Consider the following 14,381-nt stretch of genomic DNA (forward strand, 5'->3'; position numbering starts at 1 on the left):
GGTTCTCCAGTCTCTGACTGACTGACACACCTAAGGTAAATACTGTATTGGAGGGTTCAAACATTTGGACTGGAGCCAGTTATCCTCTCTCACATTGATTCAGCAAACACACTCACAGTAAAAACTACACACACAGAGAGACAGACAGAGACAGACAGAGACAGAGAGAGACAGACAGAGACAGAGAGAGACAGAGAGACAGAGAGACAGAGAGACAGAGAGACAGAGAGACAGAGAGAGAGACAGAGAGACAGAGAGACAGAGAGACAGAGAGACAGAGAGAGAGACAGAGAGACAGAGAGACAGAGAGACAGAGAGAGAGACAGAGAGACAGAGAGACAGAGAGACAGAGAGAGACAGAGAGAGAGAGAGAGAGAGAGAGACAGAGAGACAGAGAGACAGAGAGACAGAGAGACAGAGAGACAGAGAGACAGAGAGACAGAGAGACAGAGAGACAGAGAGACAGAGAGACAGAGAGACAGAGAGACAGAGACAGAGACAGAGACAGAGAGACTCATGTACACACAGCCCAAGGCCACGTCCAGAATAATCCATATGTAACTTTTTTCAACTTCCTTTCTGACAAGGTGTCTGACGTAAGTCAGCACAGAGGCCTCTGAAACAGTAATCCTTTCACAAAGGTGTCAGAGCTACACACACACACACACACACACACACACACACAAACCCTCTTTGGCAGTGAGCTGTCCTCCAGGTATTTACATCAGGGCGGTGGGCGCTGAGCGGTGTGTAATATTTAATCTGCTGGCATCGGCATTTATTGTTTTTCCAGCCAGTCTCTGTTTACAGATGGCAGACGGAGCCTAACACAGGGACTAGATCACTAATGACATCTCTCTGGGAGGTCCCTTTGACGTCCGCCGCCGAAAAGTGTGAGAATAATTTCTCAATGTTGCTAACCCTCCTCTGTGTGTGTGTGTGTGTGTGTGTGTGTGTGTGTGTGTGTGTGTGAGAGAGTGCCCCCTCCTCAATTCCACTCAGTTCCCCATTCCTGCTGGTTGTGATGGAGTACCATTGGTTGGCCAAAAGCTGGGACAGGATTGCCATCGTCAACAACTCCAATAAATCCCAGTAAGGAAGTAACCAGTGGTCACAAAGGTTCACGGTCGCACCAACTCCAACAACACCATTCATAATGTTTCCCTTGGTTCCCACGGGTAACCAGCTTGTGTACAGTTCTAATGAATCAATACTTAAATAAATCAGGAAGAAGGGACAGTGGTGAGAGCTTTGGGCCAAAGCCACCATGTTTTTCAGTGGGACTAGGACATCCCACCACGCTCCATGGTGAAGTTTCCCCTACGTACAGATCTGGGATCAGCTTGTAGGGGCAACTTCACCCTTCACCATCCCACCACAGCACAGTGTGGGGCGAGGCCTACAGACTGACAGGGCAGCTTCCAGAGGGAAGGGTATGGTGGTCTGGAGGTCGGCCATTTTAAATCGACACAGAGAAGAAAGAGATGGAGAGCTGACCATGCCTGTAGTTCTCCATCTAGTGAAGTGTCACACAGAGACACACAGAGTAACACACTTTAACCCTCTGATCCCTGGTCCGGCAGTTCTCAGAGGGTCAGGCTGACCGCTGACCTCCAAGACAAAGTCACAGAGAGCCAGGTCCTACTCCCACTGCAGGTCACAGTCATACAGAATGTACAGTGGGGAGAACAAGTATTTGATACACTGCCGATTTTGCAGGTTTTCCTACTTACAAAGCATGTAGAGGTCTGTAATTTTTATCATAGGTACCCTTCAACTGTGAGAGACGGAATCTAAAACAAAAATCCAGAAAATCACATTGTATGATTTTTAAGTAATTAATTTGCATTTTATTGCATGACATAAGTATTTGATCACCTACCAACCAGTAAGAATTCCGGCTCTCACAGACCTGTTAGTTTTTCTTTAAGAAGCCCTCCTGTTCTCCACTCATTACCTGTATTAACTGCACCTGTTTGAACTCGTTACCTGTATAAAAGACACCTGTCCACACACTCAATCAAACAGACTCCAACCTCTCCACAATGGCCAAGACCAGAGAGCTGTGTAAGGACATCAGGGATAAAATTGTAGACCTGCACAAGGCTGGGATGGGCTACAGGACAATAGGCAAGCAGCTTGGTGAGAAGGCAACAACTGTTGGCGCAATTATTAGAAAATGGAAGAAGTTCAAGATGACGGTCAATCACCCTTGGTCTGGGGCTCCATGCAAGATCTCACCTCGTGGGGCATCAATGATCATGAGGAAGGTGAGGGATCAGCCCAGAACTACACGGCAGGACCTGGGCAATGACCTGAAGAGAGCTGGGACCACAGTCTCAAAGAAAACCATTAGTAACACACTACGCCGTCATGGATTAAAATCCTGCAGCGCACGCAAGGTCCCCCTGCTCAAGCCAGCGCATGTCCAGGCCCGTCTGAAGTTTGCCAATGACCATCTGGATGATCCAGAGGAGGAATGGGAGAAGGTCATGTGGTCTGATGAGACAGAAAATAGAGCTTTTTGGGCTAAACTCCACTCGCCGTGTTTGGTGGAAGAAGAAGGATGAGTACAACCCCAAGAACACCATCCCAACCATGAAGCATGGAGGTGGAAACATCATTCTTTGGGGATGCTTTTCTGCAAAGGGGACAGGACGACTGCACCGTATTGAGGGGAGGAGGGATGGGGCCATGTATCGCGAGATCTTGGCCAACAACCTCCTTCCCTCAGTAAGAGCATTGAAGATGGGTCGTGGCTGGGTCTTCCAGCATGACAACGACCCGAAACACACAGCCAGGGCAACTAAGGAGTGGCTCCGTAAGAAGCATCTCAAGGTTCCTGGAGTGGCCTAGCCAGTCTCCAGACCTGAACCCAAAAGAAAATCTTTGGAGGGAGCTGAAAGTCCGTATTGCCCAGCAACAGCCCCGAAACCTGAAGGATCTGGAGAAGGTCTGTGGGACAAAATCCCTGCTGCAGTGTGTGTAAACCTGGTCAAGACCTACAGGAAACGTATGATCTCTGTAATTGCAAACAAAGGTTTCTGTACCAAATATTAAGTTCTGCTTTTCTGATGTATCAAATACTTATGTAATGCAATAAAATGCAAATTAATTACTTAAAAATCATACAATGTGATTTTCTGGATTTTTGTTTTAGATACAGTCTCTCACAGTTGAAGTGTACCTATGATAAAAATTACAGACCTCTACTTGCTTTGTAAGTAGGAAAACCTGCAAAATCAGCAGTGTATCAAATACTTGTTCTCCCCACTGTATCACCCCTGTTCACTGTTAATCTACTCATTCATTCTATGAGCCCTGACAAGCAGCAGCCTCCATTCACTGGATGGATGGAAATGAATGATGGCTCTGGTTTGTTGGTGTGGGTTAGGGGAGATGTGGAGTCCAGTAGAGTGACTTACCTGAACAGGTGTCAGCTGGGCTCTTGGGTCAAAGACTCGCAGCTTTTTGTCCTAGAAAAGAGGAGAGGAAAGATGCATATTGAGGTAACTTGGAAAATGACACAGAAGCACTCACAATCAACGCCACAAATATTTTTTCAACAGTTCTTTAGATTTGAATCAGAAGCCCAAACTGATTGGTCCTCTTCTTACTCTTCTAAATCTTCAAAAAATGTTTATGGCCTTAAATAGTGCAATTACTGCATTATCCTGGTATTTGTAGAAGCCATGCATGATTACAGTGAACCACTATAACATCTTGAAATAACTTCCCATAGTCCATGAAATGACTGACAATTTCATTTCAGCAGACAAAAATACACTCACTGGCCAGTTTATTAGGTACACCACCCCGTTCACGAAAATGGTTCGCTCCTACAGACAATGAGTCACGTGACCGTGGCTTGCTATATAAAACAGGCAGACAGGCATCGAGGCATTCAGTGGGCAAAACAAATGACCTAAGCGACTTTAAGCGTGGTATGATCGTCGGTGCAAGGCGCGCACCGGTTCCAGTATCTCAGAAACAGCCGGCCTCCTGGGCTTTTCACGGTGCAGTACAATAATAACGGCGCAGTACAACAGTGGTGTGCAGAACGGCGTCTCGGAACGCACAACTCGTCGGTCTTGTCACAGATGGGCTATTGCAGCAGACAACCACACCGGGTTACACTCCTATTAGCTAAAAACAAGAAGAAGCTGCTCCAGTGGGGATGCGATCACCAGCACTGGACAATTGAGGAGTGGAAAAACATTGCCTGGTCCGATGAATCCTGGTTCCTGTTGCGTCATGCTGATGGCATAGTCAGGATTTTGCGTAAAGCAGCATGAGTCCATGGCCCCATTCTGCCTGGTGTCAACGGTACAGGCTGGTGGCGGTGGTGTAGGGAATGTTTTCCTGGCACATGTTAGATCCCTTGATACCAATTCAACAATGTTTCCATGCCCCAAAGAATTCAGGCTGGAGGCAAAGGGAAGTCCAAACCCATACTAGATGGGTGTACCTAATAAAATTAAGGAAATTCACATGAGCACCACAATGCCTACTCCATCCATGCTCTACCAAGGTTTTCCAGCACACAGCTTTGACCTACTACAGTAGCTATGTTGGTCTATTGTACTTCAAACAATGTGTATGCAGGTTGCTTAGGATTCAAACCTTCTCGGACTATATTACTGGAGCCAGGAGTTACAGCAGACTATGTAACTGGAGCCAGAAGGTGTTCCTGACCATGTGGTCTGAACTGGTAAAACTCTGGGCCCTGTATATGTATCAGATCTGACTGATCCTCTGAGCCCTTTTCCATAGAACATCTCAGAGTAGGAGATGCTGATCTAGGATCAGGTCCTACCTGTCCATATAATGGTATTTATTATGATCTAAAATGAAAAACTGATCCTAAATCAGTACTCCTACTCGGAGATGCTTTATGAATAGCGGCCCTGATCATAGAGCAGTATTCCAGTGACCCCTCCTTGTCCTATTGCGTCCCCCCCAACCCCCCTTTACCCTACCCCCACTTCACTTCACCCCCACTGACCATCAGCACACGGCAGTAATCAGGCCAACCAATCAGAGTGGGGATTCTCTGTGATTGAGAGGAAATGGGGTGTAATGGGAACAGGCTGTGGCCGGGGACATTCCTGTCCTGGTGTGTGTGTGTGTGTGTGCCACTCACGACAGAGGGCTCAGATATCACAGTTAACAACCACTGACAGAAACACACAGCATAATAACAGGTAATAACTATAATAACCCTTAGACCAAACACAAACCCCACTAAGACATCATTACATGTCAGAAATAATCACGGCAATGACACTGACTGATACAAGGACTCAGGTTTCTGTGCACTTACACACACATATAGCCAACAGACACACATAACCAGAAAACAGGAAGACAGGCAGGCAGACAGGCAGGCAGACAGGCAGGCAGACCAGCATTAACCTTTCTGTGAGACACACACACACACACACACACACACACCCCAGCTGAAATCAAAGTTGAAGAAAGGGATTGTTGAGAGGAAGGGGTTCCCCTGGCCTTGCCTTCAAAGACCGAGTTCAAAGTGTGTGTGTGTGTGTGTTTTCCCCCAGCAGTCGCCACTTTGGATGATGGATTTATTTGCTGTTTACTGCTTGGAATAACAAACAGGGCTTTTCCTAATCCTACAGCTCTGTTTGTGTGTGTGTTTGTGTGTGTGTGTGTGTGTGTGTGTGTGTGGTGGAAGCCCACCCAGAGGTTAGTGTAGCCTAAGGCTGTGGCTTTGGGTCTCTGTGACCCAGGCTTCAGCCAGGGCTCAGAGACCACAGTGCCAGGCCCAATCCGAGCGACACACACACACACAGACACAGCAGGGAAAACACAGCAGACTAGGCAGGGTGGACAGATCATCAACCGTCGCCCCTAGAGACTGCCCTTACTGACCTTAACACATTACAAACACACAGACACACACCCGTGTACACACACCCGCACACACACACTACCCTTGCCAACAGAGAACTATTCAGTGTACTCACAACAAACAAAGTCATCTGCCGGAGGGGAAACTATCTGGCTGCAAACACCTAGATGAGAGTCAGTCACATGCAGACACACTCAAACAGTCAAACAGACCCTCATAACCTCCTGACAATAACCTATTGGCTTTAAACACGCACAGGCACGCACGCACAGGCACGCACGCACACACGCACGCACGATCCACCCTTTCTCATAAATGCACAGATGGGGTGCCCACTCTCCCTAACACAAACACAAGTGTGTGTGTGTGCAGAGAGTGCAGCTGTTTAATCAAAGCAGCATTGAGCTCACCTCATTCTCAGGCTGCTGTTAATGAGTTCTACCCTGCTGTAGAGCTTTCACACACACACACACACACACACACACACACACACACACAAACAACCTCCCCTTTCCAGTCGTCCATGGCAACTCCCCACAAAAAAAACAGTGTCAATCACCAGTGACTGACAGTCCAGACTGTGTGACATCAGGAGGAGTTGGTTCACACACTGATAATAACTAATAACTTTTCTTAAATCATGGGAGTGTGTGTGTGTGTGTGTGTCTATTAAACAGAGCTGGATAAAAAGTATATCCAATATGAAGAGAAAAGGGGAATATCTGCTCACTGTGAAAAACCCATTTTAACAGAAGCTATAGGACTCCACAGAGAGTTCATGCCTGCTGCTGCAGACAACAGCATGGGGTGAAAGTGAAAGGAGCTGCTCAGTACATGAAGACAAACAGAGAGGTAGTGAGAGAGGAATGGTATAGGAACTGTTTCTGTTTTGGTGTAGGATTGATGGAACAGGATAGAGATGGTGAACTGCAGTGTTTAAAATCTGTCTGTTACAGCCCTTGATGGAATATGTGTCTCTAGGCCCCTAAATCTGGGTAGAATGTATTAGAGCACACCATAGCAAAACATTTTGAAACAGAAAACGAAAATGAGCGTTTCTTATTGGTAGTTTCTTCCATTTAGCGCCTAATGAACACACCCCAGGCCTGTCATGATGAGTGCTGCTCACTCGTTGACGGATGGATGGCCACAGTCTCCCTTCATCTGACGTAGCACACCCCTACGTTCACCCACTTGGTTGAGCCCGGCCCCAATTGAACACACATGTTGGCAGGGCCTATTTGCTTTAATGAAGGTGATTGGAGAGATTGAAGGGCCCATTGAGTTAAACTACACCCCTGGTCTCAGTCAACCTAGAGAGGGCAGAACCTCTGGAACCCAGACACTCTAATCTAGTGTCACATTTCTCCTCCACTCTGTTTCTCCCTTTCTTTTTCTGTCTTTCGCTTTTTCTCTTTCTTCTCTGTCCATCTCTCTGCCTCTCTCGCTCGGTCTCTTTCTCTCTCACTCACTCTCTCCCGCTTTATACCCCCCTCCACTCTCTCAGGCCAGCAGCAGCCCTCCTAAGGACTATCATCATGTCAAGAGTAATGCTGGTCTGAGCACGGGCCATTACTGACTGACTGATGGGCCAACTCCTTTCTGGTCACTGGGAATAAAACATGGGAAAATGACACCCAGTCTGACACACACAACTGTTCAACACACAGAGTCATATGACAGCCTGTCTTCTCTGTAGGTTTTGATCCTGCTTGGTCTACTAAAAGGTAATGTTCCTTATGGAAACATTTTAAAATGTTTTGCAACAGAAATCTAAAATTAGCGTTTCTTATTGCACAAGTTCAGGTAGTCCCTCCCTGTTTCAATCAAAGATATACATTTTTATGTTTGGTGCCTAATGAACACAAGCCACCCAAGGCTCTCTCTCTGTCTCAGCGAATCCAACCAGATTATCTATGAATGTCTGTATGTGACACATCTACCTTACCTGTCACCCTAGACCCACTTCAATTTGCTTACCACCCCAATAGATCCACAGACGATGCAATCGCCATCACACTGCACACTGCCCTATCCCACCTGAACAAGAGGAATACCTATGTAAGAATGCTGTTCATTGACTATAGCTCAGCATTCAACACCATAGTACCCTCCAAGCTCATCATTAAGCTTGAGGCCCTGGGTCTGAACCCCGCCCTGTGCAACTGTGTCCTGGACTTCCTGACGGGCCGCCCCCAGGTGGTGAAGGTAGGAAACAACATCTCCACTTCGCTGATCCTCAACACTGGGGCCCCTCAGGGGTGCGTGCTCAGCCCCCTCCTGTACTACCTGTTCACCTATGACTGCGTGGCCAAGCACGCCTCCAACTCAATCATCAAGTTTGCAGACGAAACAACAGTAGTAGGCTTGATTACCAACAATGACGAGACCGCCTACAGGGAGGAGGTGAGGGCTCTGGGAGTGTGGTGCCAGGAAAATAACCTCTCACTCAACGTCAACAAAACAAAGGACATAATCGTGGACTTCAGGAAACAGCAGAGGGTGCACCCCACTATCCACATTGACGGGACCGCAGTGGAGAAGGTAGAAAGCTTCAAGTTCCTTGGCGTACACATCATCGACAAACTGAAATGGTCCACCCATGCAGACAGTGTGGTGAAGAAGGCGCAACAGAGCCTCTTCAACCTCAGGAAGCTGAAGAAATGTGGCTTGGCACCTAAAACCCTCACAAACCTTTACAGATGCACAATTGAGAGCATCCTGTCGGGCTGTATCACAGCCTGGTACGGCAGCTGCACCGCCCGCAACCACAGGGCTCTCCAGAGGGTGGTGCGGTCTGCCGAACGCATTACCGGGGGCAAACTACCCGCCACAAGACACATACAGCACCCGATGTCACAGGAAGGCCAAAAAGATAATCAAGGACATCAACCACCCGAGCCACTGCCTGTTCACCCCGCTATCATCCAGAAGGCGAGGTCAGTACAGGTGCATCAAAGCTGGGACCGAGAGAATGAAAAACTGCTTCTATCTCAAGGCCATCAGACTGTTAAATAGCCATCTCTAGCACATTAGAGGCTGCTGCTGCCTATTGAAATCACTGGCCACTTTAAGAAATGGAACACTAGTCACTTTAATAATGTTTACATATCTTGCACTACTCATCTCATATGTATAGACTGTATTCTATTCTATAATATTCTATTGTATCTTAGTCCATGCCGCTCTGTCATTGCTTGTCCATATATGTATTCTTAAATTCCATTCCTTACAAGTTTTGTGTGTATTGGGTATATGTTGTGAAATTGTTAGATATTACTTGTTAGATATTACTGCACTGTTGGAGCTAGAAGCACAAGCATTTCGCTACACCCGCTATAACATCTGCTAAACACGTGTATGTGACAAATAACATTTGATTTGATTTGAAGTGTGCAAGAGAGAGGGAGAGGACAAGGAAAGTACACTGAAATTTGCCACAGCACATACCTCAAAGGCAGGAACTGTTAAAAAATGAGTTATGTTAACCCCCGCTGATGAAAAGGCCCCTGCCTACTCTTCAAGTTCAACTACAACTATTCATGAAACAATTCCACTTCTACTCATAAACTCCCCTCTCTCTCTCTCTCCCTCTGCCCCCCTTCCCATAAACCCCTAGCTACCGCCACTCTGGCACGCCCTACTCAACCACACACACACACACACACACACGATGGAAATCCCTTCCAGCATGGTTATTATTTCCTTTACAACAGGAGGGGGCACCACGCATGCCTCCATGCCCAGGTCCTCTCTCCTGGGGTGCTAAATCACCCGCTCTTGAGGCCTTGCGACGGGCCTCTGTGGCCAGGTGAGGATTGACGTCCCCTCCTGCGTGTGTTTTTCACCTCCACTCTTTACTTTGCTTTAAAAATGCTGTAACTCCCAGAGCCTGTCAGGGAGCTGGGGGTGGAGGTAAGGCCCTTACTATAGCTCCCTTCTCCCCAGGAGAGGCAGGGGTCGGGTGGGGAGAGGCAGGGGCAGTGGGGGAGAAGAGGCCTGGGTCGTTTCCATTAGGGAACAACATAGCGAAACATTTTGCAATGGAAAACAAAAACAAGGGTTTTTTATTGGACAAGTCCAGGTAGTCCCTCCCTGTTTCAGCCTATTTTCTTCCATTTGGTGCATAATGAACATGATCCTGGATGTATGCATTGTTGGGGTTAGGGGTCACTTGGGTTTTCTGCATGCGGGGGCCTGATGGATGCCGTCCTACACGAAACAGTTACGTACCCTGCCTCCACTGCCTCGTTAAGGCCTAATTAATGACACATCCAATGTTCCGTTCTGTTTTCAGAAAGAAAGAAAGAAAGAAAGAAACTTGCCAGACAACTAACACACTAACTAATCTTAATAGGAAGGCTTGGCTGCTCAGTGCGGATCACGCACCCTTGCATTAGTTCATGCCTCTGTCAACACGATCAAACTATTATAACGCTAAAACAATTAGACAAACTGGCTATTACAGTATATCACTGATTTTTCCTAATCTCATCTCTCTTTCTCAATCCCTGAGTTTAGAACCCAGTAAAAAAAGTGGGACACGGTCAGTCAGAGTGCAATATCTACACCCGGGTTAATGAGTGTCATCCCTGTTGACTCGTTGATGGAATGATCGGCGCAAAAACAGATGCTGTTTAATGTCTGGTAGCGCCAACCAGGCAAACTGGGGGATAAGATGTTCCGTTGGCGGCATCTACAGGTGAGACGCGGCTACTACAGCTACAACGGTATTGCATCCCAGGTTGACAGTGCTTTTAGAAACACTCTTGGGGACCTCCCGAGTGGCGCAGCTGTCTAAGGCACTGCATCGCAGTGCTTGAGGCATCACTACAGACCTGGGTTCGATCCCAGGCGGCCATGGCCGGGAGACCCATGAGGCGGCGCACAATTGGCCCAGCGTCGTCCGGGTTAGGGGAGGGTTTGGCCGGACGGTATTTCCTTGTCCCATCGCCCTCTAGCGACTCCTTGTGGCGGGCCGGGCGCCTGCAAGCTGACTTCAGTCGCCAGCTGGACGGTGTTTGCTCAGACACATTGGTGCGGCTGGCTTCTGGGTTAAGCGAGCAGTGTGTCAAAAAGCAGTGCGGCTTGGCAGGGTCGTGTTTCGGAGAACGCATGGCTCTCGACCTTTGCCTCTCCCGAGTCCGTAGGGGAGTTGCAGCGATGGGACAAGACTGTAAATACCAATTGGATATCACGAAATTGGGGAGAAAAAGGGGTAAAAGTACAAAAAAAATTAACGAATAACAAGAAACACTCTTGGAAGCAATAGGCAAGAGCCATTCAGCAACTGACTGTTCAGTGTGTTTGAGGGGATCAGCCTGAGCAAGTCTAGGTGCAGAATCCCTAATCTTGATCACATAGTGAGTAGTTATTTAGTATGCAAGGTGATTTAATAATGTTTACATACTGTTTTACCACTTCATATGTATATACTGTATTCTAGTCAAGGCTCATCCTAGATAACTACCGCTGTACACATCTTTTATATTCATATACTGACCATACACATCATATACTGTCCATACACATCATATACTGTCCATATTGTCTATACACATCATATACTGTCCATACTGCCTATACACATAATATACTGTCCATACTGTCCATACACATCATATACTGTCCATATTGTCTATACACATCATATACTGTCCATATTGTCTATACACATCATATACTGTCCATACTGTCCATACACATCATATACTGTCCATATTGTCCATACACATCATATACTGTCCATATTGTCCATACACATCATATACTGTCCATATTGTCTATACACATCATATACTGTCCATATTGTCCATACACATCATATACTGTCCATATTGTCTATACACATCATATACTGTCCATATTGTCTATACACATCATATACTGTCCATATTGTCTATACACATCATATACTGTCCATATTGTCTATACACATCATATACTGTCCATATTGTCTATACACATCATATACTGTCCATACACATCATATACTGTCCATATTGTCTATACACATCATATACTGTCCATACTGCCTATACACATCATATACCTGTCCATACACATCATATACTGTCAATACTGCCTATACACATCATATACTGTCCATATTGTTTATATACATCATATACTGTCCATACACATCATATACTGTCCATATGGTCTATACACATCATATACTGTCCATACACATCATACTGTCCATATTGTCCATACACATCATATACTGTCCATATTGTCTATACACATCATATACTGTCCATACACATCATATACTGTCCATATTGTCCATACACATCATATACTGTCCATATGGTCTATACACATCATATACTGTCCATATTGTCCATACACATCATATACTGTCCATATGGTCTATACACATCATATACTGTCCATATTGTCCATACACATCATATACTGTCCATATTGTCCATACACATCATATACTGTCCATATTGTCTATACACATCATATACTGTCCATATTGTCTATACACATCATATACTGTCCATATTGTCTATACACATCATATACTGTCCATATTGTCTATACACATCATATACTGTCCATACACATCATATACTGTCCATATGGTCTATACACATCATATACTGTCCATATTGTCCATACACATCATATACTGTCCATATGGTCTATACACATCATATACTGTCCATACACATCATATACTGTCCATATTGTCCATACACATCATATACTGTCCATATTGTCCATACACATCATATACTGTCCATATGGTCTATACACATCATATACTGTCCATACACATCATACTGTCCATATTGTCCATACACATCATATACTGTCCATATTGTCTATACACATCATATACTGTCCATACACATCATATACTGTCCATATTGTCCATACACATCATATACTGTCCATATGGTCTATACACATCATATACTGTCCATATTGTCCATACACATCATATACTGTCCATATGGTCTATACACATCATATACTGTCCATATTGTCCATACACATCATATACTGTCCATATTGTCCATACACATCATATACTGTCCATATTGTCTATACACATCATATACTGTCCATATTGTCTATACACATCATATACTGTCCATATTGTCTATACACATCATATACTGTCCATATTGTCTATACACATCATATACTGTCCATACACATCATATACTGTCCATATGGTCTATACACATCATATACTGTCCATATTGTCCATACACATCATATACTGTCCATATGGTCTATACACATCATATACTGTCCATACACATCATATACTGTCCATATTGTCCATACACATCATATACTGTCCATATTGTCTATACACATCATATACTGTCCATATTGTCTATACACATCATATACTGTCCATATACATCATATACTGTCCATATACATCATATACTGTCCATACACATCATACTGTCCATATTGTCCATACACATCATATACTGTCCATATTGTCTATACACATCATATACTGTCCATATTGTCTATACACATCATATACTGTCCATATTGTCCATACACATCATATACTGTCCATATTGTCCATACACATCATATACTGTCCATATTGTCCATACACATCATATACTGTCCATATTGTCTATACACATCATATACTGTCCATATTGTCTATACACATCATATACTGTCCATATTGTCTATACACATCATATACTGTCCATACACATCATACTGTCCATATTGTCCATAAACATCATATACTGTCCATATTGTCTATACACATCATATACTGTCCATATTGTCTATACACACCATATACTGTCCATATTGTCCATACACATCATATACTGTCCATATTGTCCATACACATCATATACTGTCCATATTGTCTATACACATCATATACTGTCCATATTGTCTATACACATCATATACTGTCCATATTGTCTATACACATCATATACTGTCCATATTGTCTATACACATCATATACTGTCCATACACATCATATACTGTCCATACACATCATATACTGTCCATATTGTCCATACACATCATATACTGTCCATATTGTCCATACACATCATATACTGTCCATATTGTCTATACACATCATATACTGTCCATATTGTCTATACACATCATATACTGTCCATATTGTCTATACACATCATATACTGTCCATATTGTCTATACACATCATATACTGTCCATACACATCATACTGTCCATATTGTCCATACACATCATATATACTGTCCATATTGTCCATACACATCATATACTGTCCATATTGTCTATACACACCATATACTGTCCATATTGTCCATACACATAATATACTGTCCATATTTTCCATTCACATCATATACTGTCCATATTGTCTATACACATCATATACTGTCCATATTGTCTATACACATCATATACTGTCCATATTGTCTATACACATCATATACTGTCCATACACATCATATACTGTCCATACACATCATATACTGTCCATACACATCATATACTG

General features: G+C 44.4%; 1 protein-coding gene across 1 annotated transcript in view; it reads right to left on the minus strand.

The window, feature by feature from the left end:
- Positions 1-14,381, minus strand: part of LOC311139825 (coronin-7-like) — a gene marked incomplete at its 3' end in the record, with an annotated part of 77,133 nt that overhangs the window by 47,343 nt on the left and 15,409 nt on the right. The window contains exon 7 of the mRNA XM_084174801.1: positions 3,426-3,476. Within this exon, the coding sequence (XP_084030927.1) occupies positions 3,426-3,476 (51 nt within the window). The remainder of the gene's footprint in view (positions 1-3,425; positions 3,477-14,381) is intronic.

The sequence above is a fragment of the Coregonus lavaretus genome, assembly GCF_964263955.1.
Source record: "Coregonus lavaretus genome assembly, chromosome: 2".
Classification (NCBI taxonomy): domain Eukaryota; kingdom Metazoa; phylum Chordata; class Actinopteri; order Salmoniformes; family Salmonidae; genus Coregonus; species Coregonus lavaretus.